General features: G+C 65.3%; 1 protein-coding gene across 1 annotated transcript in view; it reads right to left on the reverse strand.

The window, feature by feature from the left end:
- Window positions 1–714: 714 nt before the first annotated feature.
- The window catches only part of LOC308052619 (spectrin beta chain, non-erythrocytic 2-like), a gene marked incomplete at both ends in the record, with an annotated part of 43,597 nt that continues 17,425 nt past the window's right edge, over window positions 715–26,886 (reverse strand). Inside the window, 21 exon segments of the mRNA XM_080364677.1 lie at window positions 715–911; window positions 2,236–2,320; window positions 2,831–2,863; window positions 2,865–2,970; window positions 3,058–3,218; window positions 3,220–3,303; window positions 5,110–5,484; window positions 6,281–6,485; window positions 7,479–7,609; window positions 7,710–8,627; window positions 9,668–9,757; window positions 10,793–10,999; window positions 12,321–12,584; window positions 13,398–13,544; window positions 14,264–14,354; window positions 14,962–15,164; window positions 15,240–15,978; window positions 19,056–19,190; window positions 19,266–20,133; window positions 21,538–21,682; window positions 24,089–24,391. Coding sequence (XP_080220803.1) covers window positions 715–911; window positions 2,236–2,320; window positions 2,831–2,863; window positions 2,865–2,970; window positions 3,058–3,218; window positions 3,220–3,303; window positions 5,110–5,484; window positions 6,281–6,485; window positions 7,479–7,609; window positions 7,710–8,627; window positions 9,668–9,757; window positions 10,793–10,999; window positions 12,321–12,584; window positions 13,398–13,544; window positions 14,264–14,354; window positions 14,962–15,164; window positions 15,240–15,978; window positions 19,056–19,190; window positions 19,266–20,133; window positions 21,538–21,682; window positions 24,089–24,391 — 5,487 coding nt within the window.

The following is a 26,886-nucleotide window of genomic DNA, read 5'->3' on the forward strand; positions in this document are numbered from 1 at the left end:
CCAGACCCCCCAAAACTCCCCAGGCCCCCCAGACCCCCAGGACTTCCTCCCCAGACCCCCCAAAGCCCCAAGACCCCCCCAAACTCCATCCTCAAACCCCTCTAAACCCCCTCCTAGATCCCCCCAGACCCCCCCAAACTACTTCTGCAGACCCCCCCAAACTTCCCCGACCCCCCCAGACTCCCTCCCCAGACCCCCCCAAAGCCCCCCAGACCCCCCAACCTCCATCCCCAAACCCCCCCCTAGATCTCCCCAGACCCCCCCCAGACTCCCTCCCCAGACCCCCCCAAACTTTCCCTGACCCCCCACTATACCCTACCCAGACCCCCCCAAAGCCCCCCAGACCCCCCCAACCTCCATCCCCAAACCCCCCCCTAGATCTCCCCAGACTCCCCCCAGACTCCCTCCCCAGACCCCCCCCCAAACTTTCCCTGACCCCCCACTATACCCTCCCAAGACCCCCCAAAGCCCCCCAGACCCCCCCCAAACCCCCCCAGACTCCCTCCCCAGACCCCCCCAAACTTTCCCTGACCCCCCCACTATACCCTCCCCAGACCTCCCAAAGCCCCCCAGACCCCCCCAAACTCCATCCCCAAAACCCCCCAAACCCCCTCCTAGATCCCCCCAGAGCCCCCCAAACCTCCCCAGACACCCCCAAACCCCTCCTAGATCCCCCCCACCCCCCCCCAAACCCCCGCACCCCCCCCCCCATACCGTGGTGAGGCGCTCGAGCGCGGCGAAGCGCTGGTCCCAGGCGGCCGCCGCCCTCTGGAAGCCGCGGTGGCGCTTGAGCAGCGTCTCGGCCTCGGCCACGCTGCGGCCCAGCTCCCCGGCGCGCAGCAGCGGCTCCCGGCTGCTCAGCCACGCGTCGGCCGCGCCGGCGTCGCGCCCGAACACCAGCACCTCCAGCACTGCGGGGGGCGCCGTCAACCCCCGGCTCAATGCCGAGTGTCCCGTGCGCACCGCAACACCGTCACATTACATACCCCCGACTCAATGCGAGTATCCCATGTGCACCGCAACACCGTCACACCACCCCCGGCTCAATGCGACTGTCCCCGTGCGCACCCAACACCGTCACACCACCCTCGGCTCAATGCCGAGTGTCCCGTGCGCATCCAACACCGTCACACCACCCCCGGCTCAATGCGACTGTCCCGTGTGCACCCAACACCATCACACCACCCCCGGCTCAATGCGACTGTCCCATGTGCACTGCAACACCGTCACACCACCCCCCGGCTCAATGCAACTGTCCCGTGCGCACCCAACACCGTCACACCACCCCCCGGCTCAATGCGGAGTGTCCCGTGCGCACCCAACACCGTCACACCACCCCCGGCTCAATGCGACTGTCCCGTGCGCACCCAACACCGTCACACCACCCCCGGCTCAATGTGACTGTCCCGTGCGCACCGCAACACCGTCACACCAACCCCGGCTCAATGCGACTGTCCCGTGCGCACCGCAACACCGTCACACCACCCCCGGCTCAATGCGACTGTCCCGTGCGCACCGCAACACCGTCACATCACCCCCGGCTCAATGCGACTGTCCCGTGTGCACCCAACATCGTCACACCACCCCCCGGCTCAATGCGGAGTGTCCCCGTGCGCACCGCAACACCGTCACACCACCCCCGGCTCAATGCGACTGTCCCGTGCGCACCGCAACACCGTCACATCACCCCCGGCTCAATGCGACTGTCCCGTGTGCACCCAACACCGTCACACCCACCCCCGGCTCAATGCGACTGTCCCAGTGCGCACCGCAACACCGTCACATCACCCCCCGGCTCAATGCGACTGTCCCGTGTGCACCCAACATCGTCACACCACCCCCGGCTCAATGCGGAGTGTCCCGTGCGCACCGCAACACCGTCACACCACCCCCGGCTCAATGCGACTGTCCCGTGCGCACCGCAACACCGTCACATCACCCCCGGCTCAATGCGACTGTCCCGTGTGCACCCAACACCGTCACACCACCCCCCGGCTCAATGCGAGTATCCCATGTGCACCGCAACACCGTCACACCACCCCCGGCTCAATGCGACTGTCCCGTGCGCATCCAACACCGTCACACCACCCCCGGCTCAATGCGACTGTCCCATGTGCACCCAACACCGTCACACCACCCCCGGCTCAATGCGACTGTCCCGTGCGCACCCAACACCGTCACACCACCCCCCGGCTCAATGCGGGGTGTCCGTACACCCGGTGCCGCCGCGCTCACCGATCTGCAGCCAGTCCATCTTGTCCTGCCAGCACGCCCACAGGTCGCGGCGGCGCTCCTGGAGCTGGGACAGCTGCTCCGAGATCTGGGGACGTGGGGACAGGGATGGGGACATGGGGATGGGGACATGGGGTGATGCTCTTGCAGCTGGGACAGCTGCTCCGAGATCTGGGGACGTGGGGACTGGGGACATGGGGACATGGGGATGTGGGGATATGGGGACATGGGACATGGGGCTCCTGGAGCTGGGACAGATGCTCTGAGATCTGGGGACATGGGGACTGGGGACATGGGGACATGGGGATGGGGACATGGGGACATGGGGATATGGGGATGGGGTCATGGGGGCAGCCACAGTGACATGGGGATGGGGATGGGGATACACGGACGGGGATGGGGACACGGGGACAGGGACATGAGGATGGGGACAGAGACATCGGGACAGCAATGGGGACACAGGGACAGGAATGGGACACAGGGACAGGGGGTGGGGACACAGGGGACAGCGAGAGGGACTCAAGGACAGGGATAGGGACATGGGGACAGGGCTGGGGACATGGGGACAGGGCTGGGGACCCGGGGCACAGCGCGTCACCTTGTCAGCCGCGTAGTGCCCCCTCTCCAGCAGGCGCGGTGCCGGTGGCCACGCAGACGTCGAAGCGATCGGCGCGTGCCTCCAGCTCCGCCTTCACGCTCTGGTGGTCCTTGATCACCAGATCGGCCGCCGACACGTCCCTGGGGACGGCGACCCCCGTCAGCGCCGCGGCGTCACCCGTCACCGTCACCATCACCGTCCCCGCGCGTCCCCCCGGCCCCGCTCACCGCGGCCGCTCCCGGCCCTCGATTTGCAGGCGGACACCGTCGGTCCAGAGCAGCAGGTCGCGGGCGGCGCGCAGGAACCGGAACATGTCCACGGTGTCCAGGAGGCGCCGGCGCCGGCTCTGGCAGCTGCGGCGCAGCCGCTCCCAGGCCTCGGCCACCGCCCTGCTCGTGCCGCCGGATCTCGGCCGCCTGCTCGCCCGCGTACGCCTGCGCCAGCCGCGCCGCGTCCTCCTGCACCTGCCGCACCTGCGGGGACCCCGGAGCGCCGCGTTGCACCGGAGGGCACCGCAGTGCACCGCAGTGTACCGTGATGGGTTGTATTGCACTGCACTGCACTGTACTGCAGCATACTGTACCATAATGCACTGTATTGCACTGTACTGTGCCATACTGCACCGTAATGCACCATACTGCACTGTACTGTGCCACACTGCACCGTACTGCACTGTACCATACTGCTCCGTACCATATTGCACTGTATTGCACCGCACTGTGCCATACTGCACCGTATTGCACTGCACTGCACTGTACTGTGCCACACTTCACCGTACTGCGCTGTACTGTGCCATACTGCACCGTATTGCACTGTACTGTGCCATACTGCACTGTATTGCACCCCACTGCACTGTACTGCACTGTATTGCACTGCACTGCACTGTACTGTGCCATACTGCACCGTGCTGTACTATATTGCACTGCACTGCACTATACTGTGCAATACTGCACTGTACTGTGCCATACTGCACCGTGCTGTACTATATTGCACCACACTGCACCACACTGCACCGTATTGCACCATAATGCACTGTACTGTGCCATACTGCACTGCACTGTGCCATACTGCACTGTATTGCACTGCACTGCAGCGCACTGTAGTGTACTGTGCCATACTGCACTGTGCTGTGCTGCACCATACTGCACTGCACTGCATTGTACTCTGCCATACTGCACCATGCTGTACTGTATTGCACCATACTGCAGCGCACTGCACCATATTGCACCGCACTGCACTGTACTGTGCCATACTGCACCGTGCTGTACTGTATTGCACCACACTGCACCGTATTGCATCGCACTGCACTGTACTGTGCCATACTGCACTGTGCTGTGCTGTATTGCACCATACTGCACCGCAACGCACTGCACTGCACTGTATTGCACCATTCTGCACTGTACTGTGCCATACTGCACCGTGCTGTACTGTACTGCACCGCACTGCACCGTATTGCATTGCACTGCACTGTACTGTGCCATACTGCACCGTGCTGTACTGTATCGCACCACCCTGCACCGCACTGCACTGCACTGCACTGTATTGCATCATACTGCACCGTACTGTGCCATACTGCATCGTGCTGTACTGTATTGCACCACACTGCACTGCACTGCACTGCACTGCACTGTACTGTGCCATACTGCACTGTGCTGTGCTGTATTGCACCACACTGCACCGCACTGCACTGCACTGCACTGTATTGCATCATACTGCACCGTACTGTGCCATACTGCACCGTGCTGTACTGTATTGCACCACACTGCACTGCACTGCACTGCACTGCACTGTACTGTGCCATACTGCACTGTGCTGTGCTGTATTGCACCACACTGCACCGCACTGCACTGCACTGCACTGTATTGCATCATACTGCACCGTACTGTGCCATACTGCACCGTGCTGTACTGTATTGCACCACACTGCACTGCACTGCACTGCACTGCACTGTACTGTGCCATACTGCACTGTGCTGTGCTGTATTGCACCACACTGCACCGCACTGCACTGCACTGCACTGTATTGCACCGTACTGCACTGTACTGTGCCATACTGAACTGTGCTGTACTATATTGCACTGCACTGCACCGCACTGCACCGTATTGCATCGCACTGCACTGTACTGTGCCATACTGCACCACACTGTACTGTATTGCACCACACTGCACCGCACTGCACTGTAATGCACCGTACTGCACTGTACTGTGCCATACCGCACTGCACTGTGCCACACCACCCCGCACCGCCCCACGCCGCCCCCCACGTCCCCCCGTCCCCACCTGCGCTCCCAGCGCCTCCACGTCGCTCTCGTCCGCCCGGTGACCCCGCTCCAGCGCCTCGGCCGCGCTCAGGTCCCGGCCCAGCTCCTGCGGCAGCCGCTGCTCCCGGTGCCGCAGCCGCGCCAGCGCCTGCCGCGCGCCCGCCAGGAAGCGCTGCAGCTCGTGCGCCGCCGCCAGCGCCTGCGCCCGCGTGTCCATCAGCTCCAGCAGGTCGGCCCAGGCCTCGTTCAGCCCGTCCTGCCACTCGGCCACCGTGGCGCTGGCCGGGTGGCCACCGGCCACCAGCGCGGCCGCCTGCGCGTTCAGCCCGTCCACGCGCTCCTGCCCCAGCCCGCTCGTGGCGCGGGAGAACTCGCGGAACCTGGCGCGGAGCAGCTGCGGGGACAAGGGGCGAGGTCACGGGGGGGAAATGTCCCCAAGACACTCATAAAGTGTCCCCAAGAGACTCATAAAGTGTCCCCAAGAGCCTCATCTTGGGTGCTCAAGAGTCCCCAAGAGCCTCATCTTGGGTGCTCAAGTGTCCCCAAGAGCCTCATCTGGTGCTCAAGTGTCCCCAAGAGCCTCATCTTGGGCACTAAAGTGCCCCCAAGAGCCATAAAATGTCCCCAAGAGCCTCATTATAGGCACTAGTGTCCCCAAGAGCTTCATCTTGGGCGCTCAGGTGTCCCCAAGAGCCTCATTATAGGCACTAAAGTGTCCACAAGAGCCTCATCTTGGACGCTCAAGTGTCCCCAAGAGCCATAAAATGTCCCCAAGTGCCTCATCTTGAGCGCTCAAGTGTCCCCAAGAGCCTCATCCTGGGCTCTCAAGTGTCCCCAAGAGCCTCATCTTGAGCACTAAAGTGTCCCCAAGAGCCTCATCTTGGGCGCTCAAGTGTCCCCAAGAGCCATAAAATGTCCCCAAGAGCCTCATCTTGGGTGCCCAAGTGTCCCCAAGAGGCTCACCTTGGGCACTAAAGTGTCCCCCAGAGCCATAAAACGTCCCCAAGAGCCTCATCTTGGGCACTAAAGTGTCCCCAAGAGCCATAAAATGTCCCCAAGTGCCTCATCTTGGGTGCTCAAGTGTCCCCACGAGCCCCATTCTGGGCGCTCGAGTGTCCCCAGAGCCCCGTGTCCCCACGGCCGGCTTGGCGCCCCCCCCGTGGTTCCCGGTGGCGCCGGGGCCGTCTCACCGTGACGTGCTCGTAGTCCTGCCCCAGCTCGTGCGCCGCGGCCACGGCCTCGCGCTGGGCGATCCAGAGCGCCAGCTCGTCCACGTCGCGCTTGAGCTGGCACAGGCGCTGGTGCTGCTGCAGCGCCCGCCGGCGCTCCCCGGCCAGCACCGCCAGCGCCGCCCACTGCCGCTCCACCTGCGCCTGCCGCGCGCGCAGCCGCTCGCTGCGGGGACAGCGGGGACAGGACAGCGCGGTGAGGGGGACAGGACAGCAGGGGTGATGGGGACAGGGGGACAGCGGGGGGTGAGGGGGACAGGGTGACATCGGGGGTGATGGGGACAGGGGGACAGCGCGGTGAGGGGGACATGGGGACATCAGGGGTGATGGGGACATGGGGACATATGGGGACATGGGGACACATGGGGATACATGGGGATACATGGGGACATGGGGACATATGGGGACATGGGGATACATGGGGATACATGGGGACATGGGGACATGAGGACATATGGGGACATGGGGACACATGGCGATACATGGGGACATGGGGACATATGGGGACATGGGGATACATGGGGATACATGGGGATACATGGGGACATGGGGACACATGGGGATACATGGGGACATGGGGACATGGGGACATATGGGGACATGGGGACACATGGGGATACATGGGGACATATGGGGACATGGGGATACATGGGGACACGGGGACATGGGGACATATGGGGACATGGGGGGACATGGGGACACATGGGGATACATGGGGATACATCGGGATACATGGGGATACATGGGGACATGGGGACATGGGGACACGGGGACATTGGGACATGGGGACATATGGGGACATGGGGACACATGGGGATACATGGGGATACATGGGGACATGGGGACACATGGGGACATGGGGACATGGGGACATGGGGATACATGGGGACATGGGGACACATGGTGGGGACACGGGGTGAGGGGAGAAATGGGGACATGGTGATAGGGACAGGGGGACAGTGGGGGTGAGGGGGACAGGGGGACATCGAGGATGATGGGGACATGAGGACACCAGGGGTGATGGGGACAGGGGGACATCAGGGGATGATGGGGCCAGAGGGCCATGGGGACCTCAGGGGACGATGGGGACAGGGGTGGGAGGGCCAGAGGGCCACGTGTCCCCCATGGGCTGTCCCAGGGGGCTGTGGGGTGTCCCCACCTCTCGGGGTGTCCCCGCTCGGCCATGTCCCCGCTCTGCGCCGCCAGCTGCCGCACCGTGTGCGCGTAGTCGCGCAGCTCCTGCTCCAGCACCAGGTGCTTGCTCAGCGCCGCCTGCGCGCCCGGCTCATCCTGGGGGGGACACGGCGCCGCGGAGGGGGTGACACCGTCCCGGGGGGGGTGACACCGTCCCGGGGTGGGGGTGACATCGCCGGGACCCCCCCCCGCTCACCTTGGGCTGGTCCTGCGCCATCATGCGCAGCTCCTGCTCGCCCATCCAGGCCTCGGCCTCGGCGGCGTCGCGGTAGAACTGGTGCGCGGCCAGCGCCAGGAGCAGCCGCCGGTGCCGCCGCTCGGCCAGCAGGCGCAGCTCCTGCCAGGCCGCCCGCAGGCGCTGCCCCGCCGCGGCGGCACCCGCCGTGTCGGTGGTGTCAGTGGTAGTGGCGGTGGTGGAGTCGGTGGTGGTGGCGGTGGCCGTGGTGGTGGCGGTGTTGGTGGTGGTGGCAGTGGCAGTAGTGGCGTCGGTGGTGGTGGTGGTGGCGGTGGTGGCAGTGTTGGTGGTGGTGTTGGTGGCGGTGTTGGTGGCGGTGGTGGTGTCGCTGGTGGTGGTGGTGTCAGTGTTGGTGGTGGCGGTGGTGGCAGTGTTGGTGGCGGTGTTGGTGGCGGTGGTGGTGTCGCTGGTGGTGGTGGTGTCAGTGTTGGTGGTGATGGTGGTGGCGGTGTTGGTGTCGGTGGCGGTGTCAGTTGCGGTGTTGGTGGCAGTGGCGGTGTCAGTTGCAGTGTTGGTGGTGGTGTCAGCGTCAGTGTCAGTTGCGGTGTTGGTGTCAGTGTCAGTTGTGGTGTTGGTGTCAGTTGCGGTGTTGGTGGCGGTGTTGGTGTCAGTTGTGGTGTTGGTGTCAGTTGCGGTGTTGGTGTCAGTTGCGGTGTTGGTGTCAGCTGTGGTGTTGGTGTCAGTTGCGGTGTTGGTGGCGGTGTTGGTGTCAGTTGTGGTGTTGGTGTCAGTTGCGGTGTTGGTGTCAGTTGCGGTGTTGGTGTCAGTTGTGGTGTTGGTGTCAGTTGCGGTGTTGGTGGCGGTGTCGGTGTCACCCGCCAGCTGTGCCAGCAGCTCCTCCACACGCCGCTCGTGGCCCTGCAGCTCCTTCTGCAGCGTCTAGGACATGGGGATACATGGGGACATGGGGACACATGGGGACATGGGGGTACATGGGGACATGGGGACACATGGGGACATGGGGATACATGGGGACATGGGGATACATGGGGACATTGGGACACATGGGGACATGGGGGTACATGGGGACATGGGGACACATGGGGACATGGGGATACATGGGGACATGGGGATACATGGGGACATGGGGACACATGGGGACATGGGGGTACATGGGGACATGGGGACACATGGGGACATGGGGACATATGGGGACATGGGGACACATGGGGACATGGGGATACATGGGGACACATAGGGATACATGGGGATACATGGGGACATGGGGACACATGGGGATACACGGGGATACATGGGGACATGGGGACATATGGGGACATGGGGACACATGGGGACATGGGGATACATGGGGACACATAGGGATACATGGGGACATGGGGACATGGGGATACATGGGGGTACATGGGGACATGGGGACACATGGGGATACATGGGGACATGGGGACATGGGGACATATGGGGACATGGGGACACATGGGGATATATGAGGACACATGGGGACATATGGAGACATGGGGACACATGGGGGTACATGGGGACATATGGGGACATATGGGGACATATGGGGACATGGAGACACATGGTGGGGACATGAGGTGAGGGGGGACATGAGGACACATGGGGACATGGGGGGACATGGGGAAAAAGGGTGTGGGGGACATGGGGACACACTGGGGGGGACACCGGGTGCAGGGGACATGGGGACACAGGGTGTGGGGAACATGGGGACATCAGGGGTGATGGGGACAGGGGGACATCAGGGGTGATGGGGACAGGGGGACAAGTGGATGTCACGGGATGATGGGGACAGGGGGACATGGAGACATCAGGGGTGACGGGGGCAGGGGGACATTGGGGGTGACGGGGACATGGGGACACTCATGATGGACATGGGGACACACGAGGGGACACGGGGACACACGAGGGGCCACGGGGCCACGCGGGGTCACGGCACGCACCTCGTTCTTCTTGATGAGCAGCTGGACGGACGGCAGGTCTTTGCCGAGGTCGGTGGACGCGGCCAGGGGGCGGCGCTCCTGCACCCACAGCTGGCGTGGGGACAACGGGGACAACGGGGACAATGGGGACACCCAGCGCTCGGTGACACCCAGCGCTTGGTGACACCGGGGGTGCGGGGACAGCAAGGGCTTGGGGACACCAGAGGCTCAGTGACAATGGGGGTGCGGGGACAGCAAGGGCTTGGGGACACTGAGGGCTCAGGGGTATTGGGGGTCAGTGACACTGATGGCTCAGGGACACCAAGGGTTTGGGGACATTGGGGCTCAGGGACACCAAGGGCTTGGAGTCACCAAGGGCTCATGGACACCAGGGCCTCGGGGACAGCAGGAGCTCGGTGCCACCGCACCCCCGTGTCCCCCTGTGTCCCTGTGTCCCCCTGTGTCCCCATGTCCCCCCGTGTCCCCCTGTGTTCCCCCATGTCCCCCTGCGTCCTCATGTCCCCCTGTGTCCCCCTGTGTTCCCCCGTGTCCCCCTGTGTCCCCATGTCCCCCCGTGTCCTCCTGTGTCCCCCCATGTCCCCATGTCCCCCCGTGTCCCTCTGTGTTCCCTCGTGTCCCCATGTCCCGTTATGTCCCCGTCTCCCCCTGTGTCCCCCCATGTCCCCATGTCCCCCTGCGTCCCCGTGTCCCCCTGTGTCCCTATGTCCCCCCATGTCCCCATGTCCCCTGTGCATCCCCATGTCCCCTGTGCGTCCCTGTGTCCCCATGTCCCCTCACGTCCCCATGTCCCCCCATGTCCCCGTGTCCCCTGTGCGTCCCTGTGTCCCCGTGTGTCCCCATGTCCCCGTGTCCCCCCATGTCCCCGTGTCCCCCATGCATCCTCGTGTCCTCCCGTGTCCCCATGTCCCCCCATGTCCCCTGTGCATCCCCATGTCCCATCATGTCCCCGTGTCCCCCTGTGTCCCTGTGTCCCCATGTCCCCCAGTGTGCTCGTGTCCCCCATGCATCCCCGTGTTCCCCCATGTCCCCATGTCCCCCCATGTCCCCGTGTCCCCCCATGTCCCCGTGTCGCCCCGTCGCCGTGTCCCCGTGTCCCCGCGTGTCCCCGAGCCCCCCGGCACTCACGATCTCGTCCTCCAGGTCGCGGCGCAGCTGGTGCTGCCGGCGCGATGCGGCGAGGAGGCGGCCGCGCTCCCGCAGCGGCTCCCGCAGCGCCCGCAGCTGCTGCTCCAGCGCCGCCACCTGCGCCCGCAGCTCGGGGCCCAGCGCCCGCGCCTGCGCGCCCAGCGCCGCCAGCTCCTGCTCCCGCTCCCGCGCCTGCTTCTCCAGCACCTGCGCGGCACCCGGCGTGGCAGCCCCTGCCCTGGCACCCCTGGTACCGCACCCCTGGTACCGCACCCCTGGTACCGCATCCCTGGTACCGCACCCCTGGTACCGCGTCCCTGGTACCGCACCCCTGGTACCGCGTCCCTGGTACCGCACGCCTGGTATCGCATCCCTGGTACCACATCCCTGGTACCCCATCCCTAGTACCGCGTCCCTGGTACCGCATCCCTGGTACCCGCATCCCCCATTCCCCCCATGTCCCCCATATCCCTCCATGTCCCCAAATCCTCCCATGTCCCCCATATCCCCACGTCCCCCATTCCCCCCATATCCCCCATGTCCCCCCATATCCCCCGTGCCCCCTCATGTCCCCCATTCCCCCCATATCCCCCATGTCCTCCCCCATTCCCTCCATGTCCCCATATCCCCCATGTCTCATATCCCCCTATTTCCCCCACATGTCCCCAAATCCTCCCATGTCCCCCCATGTCCCCACGTCCCCCATTCCCCTCATATCCCACATGCCCCCATATCCCCCATGTCCCCCTATATCCCCCATGTCCCCCATTCCCCCCATATCCCCCATGTCCCCATATCCCCCATATTCCCCATGTCCCCCCATATCCCCCATGTCCCCCATTCCCCCATATCCCCCATGTCCCCCATGTCCCCATATCCCCCCATGTCCCCATGTTCCCCATTCCCCTCATATCCCCCACTCCCCCCATGTCCCCCATATCCCCCCATGTCCCCCATGACCCCCCATGTACCCCATTCCCCCCAAGTCCCCCATATCCCCCCATGTCCCCCATTCCCCCCACGTCCCCATATCCCCCATTCCCCCCATATCCCCCATGCCCTCCTATGTCCCCCATTCCCCCCATGTCTCATATCCCCCTATATCCCCCCATGTCCCCAAATCCTCCCATGTCCCCATATCCCCCGTGTCCCCATGTCCCATATCCCCCCATGTCCCCATTCTCCCCATGTCCCCCATTCCCCCCATATCCCCTATATCCCCCATTCCCCCATATCCCCCCATGTCCCCATTCTCACCATGTCTCCATATCCCCCATTCCCCCATATCCCCCCATGTCCCCACGTCCCCCATTTCCCCCATATCCCCCATGTCCCCATATCCCCCATAATATCCCCATGTCCCCCATTCCCCCCATATCCCCACGTCCCCCATTTCCCCCATATCCCCCATGTCCCCATATCCCCCATAATATCCCCATGTCCCCCATTCCCCCCATATCCCCACGTCCCCCATTTCCCCCATACCCCCCATATCCCCCATAATGTCCCCACGCCCCCCATGCCGCACCTGGTGCGCGCTGATGAGCCGCGCCACGCTGCCCAGGTCGTGCCCGCGGTGGCTCTGGCGCAGCTGCCGCTGCAGCGTGTCCAGGGCGCGGCGCAGCGCGGCGCAGCCCCGTGCGCACCGCTCGGCGCTCAGCGCCTCCTGCAGCCGCCGGGCCGTGCCGCGCGCGGCCGCATCCAGCGCCGCCCAGCGCGGGCCCAGCGCCGCCACCTGCGCCCGCACCGCGTCCGACAGCGCCGGCCGGGCCGCGCACAGCACGCGGGCCTCCTGCGGGACGGGGCGGCGGCGCTGTGGCACTGCGGCGCTGTGTCCCCATGTCCCTGTGACCCCATGTCCCCATGACCCCATGTCACAGTGTCCCCATGTCCCCATGTCTCCATGTCCTCATGTCCCCATGTCCCCATGTCCTCACGTCCCCATGTCCCTGTGTCCCCATGTCCTCATGTCCCCATGTCTCCATGTCCCTGTGTCCCCATGTCCCTGTGTCCCCATGTCCCCATGTCCTCATGTCCCCATGTCCCCGTGTCCCCATGTCCCCATGCCCCCATGTCCCTGTGTCCCCATGTCCCTGTGTCTCTGTGTCCCCATGTCCCTGTGTCTTCATGTCCCCATGTCCTCATGTCCCCATGTCCCTGTGTCCCCATGTCCCTGTGACTCCATGTCCCCATGTCCCACAGTGTCCCCATGTCCCCACGATGTCCCCATGGTGTCCCCATGTCCCCTTGTCCCCATGGTGTCCTCGTGTCCCCATGGTGTCCTCATGTCCCCATGGTGTCCCCATGACCCCATGTCCCAATGTCCCCATGTCCCCTGTCCCGTCACCTCCTGCAGGCTGTCCAGCCAGCCATGGTTGGCCCCATGTCCCCATGGTGTCCCCATGTCCCATGTCCCCATGGTGTCCCCATGTCCTATGTCCCCATGGTGTCCCCATGTCGCCAATGTCCCCATGGTGTCCCCATGTCCCCATGGTGTCCCCATGTCCCCATGTCCCCATGGTGTCCCATTATCCCCACATCCCCATGGTGTCCCCATGTCCCCATGGTGTCCCCATGTCCCCCTGTCCCCACGGTGTCCCGTCACCTCCTGCAGGCTGTCCATCCAGCCGCGGTTGGCCGCCAGCTCTGCCTCCATGGCCCGGTGCCGCCGGCACTTGCTGCGCAGGCTCCGCGTGTCCCCGTGCGGCTCGTCCTGCGCCGTCCGCAGCTTCTCCTCCAACCACAGCGCCAGCTGCGCCGCGCGCCCGTCACCTCCCGCCCTCCTCGGCCCTCCCATCCTCATCCTCATCCCACCTCACCCCATCCCATCCCGTCCCATCTCATCCCATCCTCATCCTCATCCCATCCCATCCCCTCCCATCCCATCCCATCCTCATCCTCATCCCATCCTCATCCTCATCCCATTCCACCCCGTCCCATCCCATCCCATCCTCATCCTCATCCCATCCTATCCCACCCCCACCCTCATCCTCATCCCATCCTCATCCCATCCTCATCCTCATCCTCGCCCTCATCCTCATTTTCATCCCCATCTTCATCCCATCCCATTCTCATCCTCATCCTTATCTTCATCCCCATCTTCATTCCATCCCATCCCACCCCATCCTCATCCTCATCTTCATCCCCATCTTCATCCCCATGCTCATCCCATCCCATCCCATCCCATCTCAACACATCCCATCCTCATCTTCTTCATCCTTATTTTCATCCCCATCTTCATCCCTATCCTCATCCCATCCCATCTCATCCCATCCCATCCCATCCCATCCTCACCCTCATCCTCATCTTCATTCTTGTCCCATCCCATCCCATCCTCATCCCATCCCATCCCCATCGCATTCTCATTCTCAGTCTTCATCCTCGTCCCATCCCATCCCATCCCATCCCATCCCATCCCATCCCACCCCACCCTCATCTTCATCCCACCCTCCTCCTCCTCCTCCCCGGTACCTCCTGCGCCTTCTGCAGGAACCGCTGCAGCTCCAGGTTGTCCCGCAGCCGCTCCAGCAGCTCCTGCGCCGCCTCCCGGTTCCTGCGGTGCCTGGAGGACCCGGGGGACGGTAACGGTGATGGTGACAGCCACTCCGGTACCCCCATGGCCACTCCGGCACCCCCATGGCCACTCCGGCACCCCTATGGCCACTCTGGTACCCCCATGGCCACTCCACTACCCCCATGGCCACTCCAGCACCCCCATGGCCACTCCGGTACCCCCATGGCCACTCCGGTACCCCCATGGCCACTCCAGCACCCCCATGGCCACTTCGGTACCCTCATGGCCACTCCGGCACCCCCATGGCCACTCCGGTACCCCCATGGCCACTCCAGCACCCCCATGGCCACTTCGGTACCCCCATGGCCACTCCGCTACCCCCATGGCCACTCCGGTACCCCCATGGCCACTCCGCTACCCCCATGGCCACTCCGGTAGCCCCATGGCCACTCTGGCACCCCCATGGCCACTCCAGCACCCCCATGGCCACTCCGGTTCCCCCATGGCCACTCCGCTACCCCCATGGCCACTCCGGTTCCCCCATGGCCACTCTGGCACCCCCATGGCCACTCCGGTTCCCCCATGGCCACTCCGCTACCCCCATGGCCACTCTGGCACCCCCATGGCCACTCCGGTTCCCCATGGCCGCCCTCACCTGCTCTCCAGCGCCGCCACCGCCTCCCGCGCCTCCTCACCGTGGGGGTTGCCCTCGGCCACCAGCTCCTCCCCGGCGGCCACCACCGCCCGCAACCGCTCGCCGGCGGCGTCCACGGCGCCCACCACATCCTCCAGCTTCTTGACGGCGGCCTCGGCTCCCGGCACCGCGCCAGGCACGTCGGCGTGCGCCACCGCGTCCTCCTGCAGGCGGCGCCACCGTCACCGGTGTCACCCGCGTCACCATCACCGTGTCCCCCCGTCCCCTTGGCGCCTCACCTGCTTGCCGAGGACGCCCTCCAGCTGTTTGGCGTCGCGGAGGAACATCTGGAACGCCAACTCCTGGCGCAGCCGCCGGCGCCGGTTCTCCCACATCCTGCCCAGCTCCTCCCAACCGGCGTCCAGCGCCTCCAGCCGCTGCCGCAGCGCCGCGTCCGTCTGTCCGCCCGTCACCTCCCGGCCCGCGGCCCGCGCGCCGCGGTACTGGCCGCCGTAGCGCTCCATCTCCTCGCCCAGCGCCTCGTGCTGGCTCAGCAGCCGCTCGGCCTCGGCCAGCGTGGCCGGTGCGTCCTCGGTGGCCACCGCGGTGGCGGTTTGGGCCACCCAGCCCTGCAGCGCCGCCAGGTCGTGCAGGACGCCCTGCAGCTTGCCCAGCGCCTCCTCGCGCTGCCGCAGCGCGCCGTGCAGCTCGGCCCACTCGCCGTCCAGCGCCGACAGCCGCGCCGGCACCGCCGAGGCTCCCGCGGGGTGCCGGGCCACCAGCCGCTCCCCCTCGGCTCGTAAGTGGCGCAGCGCGGCCTGGATGGCGTCCAGGTCGCGCTGCACGGCCGAGAGCTTGCGGCACAGCGCGGCGACACCGGGGAGGTCGGTGCCGAGGCCCCGCGTGGCCGCGATGGCGTCGCTCTTGTCGCGCATCCACGCCGCGGCCTCGTCGCACGCCAGGTGGAATTTCTGCAGGTCCAGCGCCGAGCTCAGCGCCGCCTTCTTCTGCTCCAACAGCGCGCGGAAGTGATCCCACCTGCGGCACGGCCGGGGAACGCGCCTGAGCTCAGCACCGGCCTGTCTGGGACAACATCCTGCCCAGAGCACCATCCTGTCCAGAGCAGCATCCTGCCCAGAGCACCATCCTATCTGGAATGTCAACCTGTCCAGAGCATCATCCTGGCCAGAGCACCATCCTGCCCAGAGCACCATCCTATCTGGAACGTCAACCTGTCCAGAGCATCATCCTGGCCAGAGCACCATCCTGTCCGGAGCACCATCCTGTCTAGAGCATCATCCTGTCCAGAGCACCATCCTGCCTGGAGCCTCATCCTGTCCAGAACGTCAACCTGTCCAGAGCACCATCCTGCCCAGAGCACCATCCTGCCCGGAGCATCATCCTGCCCAGAACGTCAACCTGCCCAGAGCACCATCCTGTCAAGAGCACCATCCTGCCCAGAGCACCATCCTGTGCAGAACGTCAACCTGTCCAGAGCACCATCCTGTCCAGAACGTCAACCTGCCCCATCCTGTCTGGAACGTCAACCTGTCCAGAGCCTCATCCTGTCCAGAGCACCATCCTGTCCAGAGCATCATCCTGCCCAGAGCCTCATCCTGCCCGGAGCACCATCCTGTCCAGAGCACCATCCTGTCCAGAACGTCATCCTGCCCAGAGCACCATCCTGCCCACAGCACCATCCTGTCCAGAGCACCATCCTGTCCAGAACGTCATCCTGCCCAGACCACCATCCTGCCCAGAGCACCATCCTGTCCAGAGCACCATCCTGTCTGGAACGTCAACCTGCCCATAGCATCATCCTGTCCAGAGCACCACCCTCTCCAGAGCATCATACTGTCCAGAGCACCATCCTGCCCAGAGCCACATCCTGTCCAGAACGTCAACCTGCCCAGAGCACCATCCTGTCTGGAACGTCAACCTGCCTGGAACATCATCCTGCCCAGGGCATCATTCTGTCCAGAGCATCATCCTGCCCAGAGCCTCGTCCTGTCCAGAACGTCAACCTGTCCAGAGCCTCATCCTGTCCAGAGTGTCATCCTGTCCAGAGTCTCATTCTGTCCAGAGAATCATCCTGCACAGAGCATCATTATGTCCAGAGCATCATCCTGCCCAGAATGTCAACCTGTCCAGAGCACCATCCTGTCAAGAGCATCATCCTGCCCAGAGCAACATCCTGCCCAGAGCATCATCCTGTCTGGAACGTCAACCTGTCCAGAGCCTCATCCTGTCCAGAGCATCATCCTGCCCAGAGCACCATCCCGTCCAGAGCATCATCCTGCCCAGGGCATCATCCTGTCTGGAACGTCAACCTGTCCAGAGCCTCATCCTGTCCAGAGCATCATCCTGCCCAGAGCACCATCCTGTCCAGAGCATCATCCTGCCCAGGGCATCATCCTGTCTGGAACGTCAACCTGTCCAGAGCACCATCCTGTCTAGAGCCTCATCCTGTCCAGAACGTCAACCTGTCCAGAACGTCAACCTGCCTGGAACATCATCCTGCCCAGGGCATCATTCTGTCCAGAGCACCATCCTGCCCAGAGCATCATCCTGTCTGGAACGTCAACCTGGCCGGAGCATCATCCTGCCCAGGACATCATCCTGACCAGGGTATCATCCTGCCCAGAGCATCATCCTGTCTGGAACGTCATCCTGTCCAGAGCACCATCCTGTCCAGAACGTCAACCTGCCCAGAGCATCATCCTATCCAGAACGTCAACCTGTCCAGAGCATCATCCTGTCCAGAGCATCATCCTGTCTGGAACGTCAACCTGCCCAGAGCACCATCCTGTCCAGAGCATCATCCTGCCCAGGGCATCATCCTGTCTGGAACGTCAACCTGTCCAGAGCCTCATCCTGTCCAGAGCATCATCCTGCCCAGAGCACCATCCTGTCCAGAGCACCATCCTGTCCAGAGCATCATCCTGCCCAGGGCATCATCCTGTCTGGAACGTCAACCTGCCCAGAGCACCATCCTCCCCAGAGCATCATCCTGTCCAGAACGTCAACCTGTCCAGAACGTCAACCTGCCTGGAACATCATCCTGCCCAGGGCATCATTCTGCCCAGAGCACCATCCTGTCCAGAGCACCATCCTGTCCAGAACGTCAACCTGCCCAGAGCACCATCCTGTCCAGAGCACCATCCTGCCCAGAGCACCATCCTGCCCAGAGCATCATCCTGCCCAGAGCATCATCCTGTCCAGAGCATCATCCTGTCCAGAACGTCAACCTGCCCAGAGCACCATCCTCCCCAGAGCATCATCCTGTCCAGAACGTCATCCTGCCCAGAGCATCATCCTGTCCAGAGCACCATCCTGTCCAGAGCATCATCCTGTCTGGAACGTCAACCTGCCCAGAGCACCATCCTGTCCAGAGCCTCATCCTGTCCAGAACGTCAACCTGCCCAGAGCACCATCCTCCCCAGAGCATCATCCTGTCTGGAATGTCAACCTCTCTAGAGCACCATCCTGCCCAGAGCACCATCCTGCCCAGAGCACCATCCTGTCCAGAACGTCAACCTGCCCAGAGCATCATCCTGTCTGGAACGTCAACCTGCCCAGAGCACCATCCTGTCCAGAGCCTCATCCTGTCCAGAACGTCAACCTGGCCCAGAGCACCATCCTGTCCAGAGCATCATCCTGTCTGGAACGTCAACCTCTCCAGAGCACCATCCTGTCCAGAGCACCATCCTGTCCAGAGCATCATCCTGCCCAGAGCACCATCCTGTCCAGAGCATCATCCTGTCTGGAACGTCAACCTGCCCAGAGCACCATCCTGTCCATAACGTCATCCTGCCCAGAGCATCATCCTGTCCAGAGCACCATCCTGTCCAGAGCACCATCCTGTCCAGAACGTCAACCTGCCCAGAGCATCATCCTGCCCAGAGCACCATCCTGCCCAGAGCACCATCCTGTCCGGAACGCCAACCTGTTCAAAGCATCATCCTGCCCAGAGCATCATCCTGTCTGGAACGTCACCCTGTCCAGAGCACCATCCTGCCCAAAGCACCCCCTGTTGGAGCCCCCAGCCCCCTCCCGGCCCCGCATCCCCCCCTCTTACCCCCCGCAGCCCCCTCCGTGCCGCCCCTCACCCCCACCTGTCATTGAGCTGCTGTTGGGCGGCGCTGACGCCCTCCTGCTCACTCCCGGCGCCCAGCAGCTCCTTGGCCGCGCGGTTCACGGTGCCCACACGCTCCGCCATCTGCTTCACCTCCGGCTCCAGCATCTCCAACCTGCGGGCCACCCGTGGCGCTCAGCACTGCACCGGGCACACCGCACCGCACCGGGGGGTCGTCGCCGGCGCTCACCGCTGCAGCGCCACCTCCAGCTCCTCCAGGCGCTCCGGCACGGCCACGGTGTGCAGCCACTGCTCCTTCTCACCCAACCACCGCGCGCAGGCGTCCGCCTCGGCGCGCATGGCGAACAACCCCAGCGCCGCCTCCAGCTCGCGGCGCCGGCGCTCCACCATCTCCTCCAGCTCCCGGTAGCTCCGCTCCAGCTCCTCCAGCGGCGCCGCCACGTCCGCGCCGTTCGGCATGGCGTCCGCCTGCCGGCGCAGCGCGTCGATGGCGTCGCGGTGCCCGCGCAGCTCGTCCCGCAGGGCGCGGTGCTGCCGCAACAGTCCGCGCGCCGCGTGCTCGTCGCGGCCCGTCCCGGCGCCGTCCGCCGCGCGCCGCGTGTCGTCCATCCGCGCCGCCGCCTCCGCCGCCTCCGCTCGCAGCTGCAAGACTCCGGCGCTTTCCCGCAGGCTCCGGCGCCGCTCGGCCGCCAGCTCGAGCAGCGCGCGCCAGCGCCGCTCAATGTCCCGCACCAGCGCGGCCGCCTCGGCCGCCCCGCGGCCGCCCGGCGCCGCCAGCTCGCGGCCGCGCTCCAGCGCCCGCTCTAGCGCGGCGGCGCGGCCGTCCAGGCGGCTCTGGAGGGCGCGGTGCTGGCTCAGCAGGCGCAGGGCGCCGGGGAGGTCGCGGGTGGGCGCGGCGGCCGCGGCGGCGCGGAGCAGCCGCTCCTGCTCGCCCATCCAGGCGTCCTCCTGGCGCGCGTCCCGGCGGAACTGCCGCAGGCGCCGCGACTCCTCCAGCCGCGCCCGGCGCTCGCCCGCCAGCGCCGACAGCTCGACCAAGCGCCGCTCCAGCGCCGCCGCGTGCTCCAGCGCCGATGGGGGGGCGCTGGGCTCCGAGCCTGAGAGGACGTGGGGGTTGGGGGACACTCAGGGGGCTGGGGGGCGTCCTGGGGGTCTGGGGGATGTCCCATGGATTGGGGGACACACAGGGGGCTGGGGGATGGTCTGTGGGGCTGGGAGATGTCCCAGGGGTCTGGGGGACGGTCTGTGGGGCTGGGGTACACCCTAGGAAGTTGGGGGGCACCCCATGAGGCTGGGGGATGTCCCAAGGGGATGTGGGACACTTAGGGGGCTGAGGGACAGTTGAAGGGGTTGGGGGACAGTCTATGGGGCTGGGGGACATCATAGGGGGCTGGGGGGCGTCCTGGGGGTCTGGGGGATGTCCCAGGGATTGGGGAACACCTCAGGAAGTTAGGGGGCACTCCATGGGGCTGGGGGACGTCCCAGGGGTTGGGGGGCAGCCCAAGGGGCTGGGGGATGTCCCAGGGGGATGTGGGACACTCAGGGGTTGGGGGACATCCTGGGGGTCTGGGGGTGGCAGGTGCAGTTTGGGGGTTCATGGGGGGATTTGGGGGTTCACGGGGGCTCTGAGGGTTCATGGGGGGGGTCTGGGGGTTCATGGGGTTCATAGGGAGATTTGGGGGTTGATGGGGGGATCTGGGGGTGCTGAGGGGGTCTGGGCGTTCATGGGGGCTCTGGGGGTTCATGGGGGCTCTGGGGGTTCATGGGGGGTCTGGGGGTGCTGGAGGGGGTCTGGGGGTCCATTGGGGGCTCTGGGGGTTCATGGGGGGTCTGGTGGTCCATGGGGGGCTCTGGGGGTCCCGGGGGGCTCTGGGGGTTCATGGGGGGATCTGGGGGTCCATGGGGGGTCTGGGGGTTCATGGGGGGTCTGGGGGTCCATGGGGGGCTCTGGGGGTCCATGGGGGGCTCTGGGCGTTCATGGGGGCTCTGTGGGTTCATGGGGGGAACTGGGGGTTCATGGGGGCTCTGGGGGTCCATGGGGGGCTCTGGGGGTGCCGGGGGGGGTCTGGGGGTCCATGAGGGGCTCTGGGGGTTCATGGGGGGATCTGGGGACTCATGGGGGGCTTTGGGGGTTCATGGGGGCTCTGGGGGTCCATGGGGGCTCTGGGGGTTCATGGGGGGTCTGGGGGTCCATGGGGGGCTCTGGGGGTTCATGGGGGGCTCTGGGGGCCCATGGCGGGTCTGGGGGTCCATGGGGGCTCTGGGGGTCCATGAGGGCTCTGTGGGTTCATGGGGGGTCCATGGGGGGATCTGGGGGTCCATGGGGGCTCTGGGGGTGCCGGGGGGGGTCTGGGGGTCCATGGGGGCTCTGGGGGTTCATGGGGGGTCTGGGGGTCCCGAGGGGCTCTGGGGGTTCATGGGGGGTCTGGGGGTGCCGGGGGGGGTCTGGGGGTCCATGGGGGTATCTGGGGGTGCCGGGGGGCTCTGTGGGCGCCACCGACCGTCGGTGCCGGCGCTCAGGGCCTCGGCGGCGCTGCGGACGGCGCGGACGCGCTCGGCCTGCGCGGCGATGTCGGCCTCCAGCAGCGCCTGCAGCTGCAGCTGCGCCGGCTCCTCCTGCTCCCGCGGGCACTGCGACAGGCGCCCCTGCGCCAGGACCCCGCGTCAGCCCGACAGGCACCCCAATGGGCAGCCCTGAACCCCCCTCCCGCGGGCACTGCGACAGGCGCCCCTGCGCCAGGACCCCGCGTCAGCCCGACAGGCACCCCAATGGGCACCCAAATGAGGACCCCGATGGGCACCCCAATGGGTACCCCAATGGGCACCTCAATGAGGACCCCAATGGGGACCCCAATGAGGACTCCAATGAGGACCCCAATGGGCACCCCAATGAGGACCCCAATGGGCACCCGAACAGGCACCCCAATGGGCACCCCTGAACCCCCCTCCTGCACGCACTGCGACAGGCGCCCCTGCGTGAGGACCCCGGCTCACCCCACAGGCACCCCAACAGGCACCCCAATGGGCATCCCAATGGGGACCCCAATGAGGACCCCAATGGGCACCCCAACGGGCACCCCAACAGACACCCCAACAGGCACCCCAATGAGGACCCCAACAGGCACCCCAACGGGCACCCCAAAACAGGCACCCCAATGGGCACCTCAATGGGCACCCCAACGGGCACCCCAACGGGCACCCCGGAACTGGAGGACCCAACCCTGGGGAACCCCAACCTGGGGGACCCTGGAACTGGGGGGACACGGTTGAGACCCCCCCTGGGTCCCAAACCTGGGGGGACCCCAATAATGGGGGACACAGTGACAACTCAGGGTCACCCCAAACCTGGGGGACCCCAAACCTGGGGGGACACAGTGACATACTAGGGACACCCCAAAGCTGGGGGGGACCCCAAACCTGGGGGGACACCTCAAACTTGGGAGGGACATGGGTGACACTGGAGGGTCACCCCAAAGGTGGGGGGGACACAGGAACACCCCAGGGTCCCCCCAAACCTGGGGGGACCCCAAACCGGGGGGGGACACAGTGACACCCCAGGGACACCCCAAACCTGGGGGGACACAAGTGACATCACAGGGTCCCCCAAAGCTGGGGGAACCCCAAACCTGGGGGGGACACTGGGACACCCCAAAGCTGGGGGGGACAGAGTGACATCCCAGGGACACCCCAAACCTGGAGGGACCCCAAACCTGGGGGGGGACACAGTGACACCCCAGGGTCCCCCAAACCTGGGGGGACCCCAAACCTGGGGGGAACACAGGGACACCCCAAAGGTGGGGGGGACACAGTGACACCCCAGGGTCCCCCAAACCTGGGGGACCCCAAACCTGGGGGGAACACAGGGACACCCCAAAGGTGGGGGGGACACAGTGACACCCCAGGGTCCCCCAAACCTGGGGGAACCCCAAACCTGGGGGGACACAAGTGACACCCCAGGGACACCCCAAACCTGGGGGGGACACAGTGACATCCCAGGGTCCCCCAAACCTGGGGGGACCCCAAACCTGGGGGGGGACACAGTGACACCCCAGGGTCCCCCAAACCTGGGGGGACCCCAACCCTGGGGGGAACACAGGGACACCCCAAAGGTGGGGGGGACACAGGGACACCCTATGGCCCCCCCAAACCTGGGGGGACACAAGTGACACCCCAGGGTCACCCCAAACCTGGGGGACCCCAAACCTGGGGGGGGTCACAATGACACCCCAGAGCCCCCCAAACCTGGGACACCCCAACCCTGGGGGGGACACAGTGACACCCCAGGGTCCCCCAAACCTGGGGGAACCCCAAACCTGGGGGGACACAAGTGACACCCCAGGGACACCCCAAAGGTGGGGGGGACACAGTGACATCCCAGGGACACCCCAAACCTGGAGGGACCCCAAACCTGGGGGGGGACACAGTGACACCCCAGGGCTCCCCAAACCTGGGGGACCCCAAACCTGGGGGGGGTCACAATGACACCCCAGGGACACCCCAAACCTGGGGGGACACAAGCGACACCCCAGGGTTACCCCAAACTTGGGGGGACACTGGGACGCCCCAAAGCTGGGGGGGACCCCAAACCTGGGGGGCACACAAGTGACACCCCAGGATCACCCCAAACCTGGGGGGACCCCAAACCCAGGGGGGGACACAGGGACACCCCAGGGCTCCCCCAAATCTGGGGGGACCCCAATAATGGGGGTACAGTGACGTCCCAGGGACACCCCAAACCTGGGGGACCCCAAACCCAGGGTGGGACACAGGGACACCCCAGGGCTCCCCCAAATCTGGGGGGACCCCAATAATGGGGGTACAGTGACGTCCCAGGGACACCCCAAACCTGGGGGGGACAAAAGTGACACCCCAGGGACACCCCAAACCTGGGGGGACACAAGTGACATCACAGGGTCCCCCAAACCTGGGGGACCCCAAACCTGGGGGGGGGTCACAATGACACCCCAGGGCCCCCCAAACCTAGGGGAACCCAATCCCGAGGGGGGGGGGGGTCACAGTGCCCCCCCAGGCCCCGCCCCCCCCCCCGCTCACCCCCACGTGGTCCATCCAGGCCGCCAGGTGTCGCGCGTCGCTCGTCACTTCCTGCAGGCGCAGGTGGCGCAGGAGGCGGGGCCGGCGCGCGGCCAGCAGCTGCCGCAGCTCCTCCCACAGGCGGCGCACGCGGTCGCGGCGCGCCAGCGCGCGCCCGGCGCCATGGTAACGGCCCGCCTCCAGCTCCGCCGCCGCCGCCGCCAGCGCCGCCACGCGCCCGCCGTACGCCTCCACGTCAGCGCGCAGCGCCTCGTGACGCCGCAGCGCCGCCGCCGCCGCGGGGAGGTCCGCGCCCAGGGTGTCCTGGGCGGGGGGGGGACGGGGGGACACACACGGGGTCAGGGGGGGTCACGGGGTCATGGGGGTCATGGGGGGTCACGGAGTCATGGGGGGTCACGGGGACATGGGGCATATGGGGACATGGGGGACATGGGGGACATGGGGACATGGGGGGATATGGGGACATGGGGGTATGGGGGATGTAGGGGGATATGGGGGATGTGGGGGACATGGGGGACATGGGGGGATATGTCAGATATGTGGGGCATGGGGCATATGGGGACATGGGGGTCATGGGGGGACATGGGGGATGTGGGGTCATGGGGATATGGGGGACATGGGGTCGTGGGGGATGTGGGGGGATATGGGGCATGTGGGGGACATGGGGGTGACAGGGGACATGGGGGAGATGGCGGATATTTGGGACATGGGGCATATGGGGACATGGGGTCATGGGGGACATGGGGGGTCACGGGGGGATATGGGGACATGGGGGTCATGGGGGGTCACGGGGTCATGGGGGGTCACAGGGACATGGGGCATATGGGGACATGGGGGACATGGGGTCACAGGGGACATGGGGGGTCACGGGGAGACATAGGGACATGGGGGGACATGGGGGACATGGGGGACATGGGGACATGGGGGTCACGGGGTCATGGGGGGTCATGGGGACATGGGGGGTCATGGGGGATATGGGGACATGGGGGGATATGGGGACATGGGGGGTCACGGGGTCATGGGGGGTCACAGGGACATGGGGGTCACGGGGTCATGGGGGGTCATGGGGGGATATGGGGACATGGGGGGATATGGGGACATGGGGGGTCACAGGGTCATGAGGGGTCACGGGGTCATGGGGGGTCACGGGGGGATATGGGGACTTGGGGGTCATGGGGGGTCACGGGGTCATGGGGGGTCACAGGGACATGGGGCATATGGGGACATGGGGTACATGGGGGTCACAGAGAACATGGGGGGTCACGGGGAGACATAGGGACATGGGGGGATATGGGGGACATGGGGGACATGGGGGTCACGGGGACATGGGGACATGGGGGTCATGGGGGTATGGGGGATGTGGGGGGATATGGGGGATGTGGGGGGACATGTGGGATGTGGGGGACATGGGGGTCACAGGGGACATGGGGTCATGGGGGTCATGGGGACATGGGGAGATATGGGGACATGGGGGGATATGGGGACATGGGGGTCATGGGGGTATGGGGGATGTAGGGGGATATGGGGGTCATGGGGGACATGGGGTCGTGGGGGTCATGGGGACATGGGGGTCATGGGGACATGGAGTCATGGGGGGACATAGGGACATGGGGATATGGGGGATATGGGGGATATGGGGGACAGGGCATATGGGGACATGGGGTGTCACGGGGTCATGGAGACATGGGGGTCATGGAGGTCATGGGGGCATGGGGGTCACAGGGGACATGGGGGGTCACGGGGACATGGGGACATGGGGGGTCACAGGGACATGGGGGACATGGGGTCGTGGGGGACATGAGGGGTCATGGGGAGACATAGGGTCATGGGGGGACATAGGGACATGGGGATATGGGGGATATGGGGGACATGGGGGACAGGGCATATGGGGTCATGGGGACATGGGGGACATGGGATCGTGGGGGATGTGGGGGGACATGGGGGTCACAGGGGACATTGTGGGGATATGGGGACATGGGGGTCATGGGGACATGGGGTCATGGGGGACGTGGGGGTATGGGGGATGTGGGGGGATATGGGGGATATGGGGTCATGGGGACATGGGGGACACGGGGTTGTGGGGGACATGGGAGGAATGGGGAATGTGGGGGACATGGGGGATATGGGGGTCACAGGGGACATGGGGGACATGGGGGGAGATGGCGGATATGTGGGACATGGGGCATATGGGGACATGGGAGTCATGGGGGGACATGGGTGATGTGAGGGACATGGGAGATATAGGGGACATGGGGTATGTGGGGGATGTGGGGGATATTGGGACATGGGGGTCACAGGGGACATGGGGACACGGGGGACATGGGGGTATGGGGGATGTAGGGGGATATGGGGATCATGGGGTCACAGGGACATGGGGTCGTGGGGGACATGGGGACATGGGGGGTCACGGGGACATGGGGGGTCACAGGGACATGGGGGTCATGGGGACATGGGGGACATGGGGGGTCACAGGGGACATGAGGGGTCACGGGGAGACATAGGGACATGGGGGGACATAGGGACATGGGGATATGGGGGACATGGGGGACATGGGGCATATGGGGTCATGGGGGACATGAGGGGTCACGGGGACATGAGGGGATATGGGGATGTGGGGGGATATGGGGGTCACAGGGGACATGGGGGGTCATGGGGACATGGGGGGACACGGGGTCATGGGGGGACACGGGGTCATGGGGGTCACAGGGTCATGGGGGTCACGGGGACATGGGGGGATATGGGGACGTGAGGGGATATGGGGGTCACAGGGGACATGGGGGGTCATGGGGACATGGGGA

Source organism: Nesoenas mayeri (assembly GCF_963082525.1).
Source record: "Nesoenas mayeri genome assembly, contig: SCAFFOLD_167, whole genome shotgun sequence".
Taxonomy (NCBI): domain Eukaryota; kingdom Metazoa; phylum Chordata; class Aves; order Columbiformes; family Columbidae; genus Nesoenas; species Nesoenas mayeri.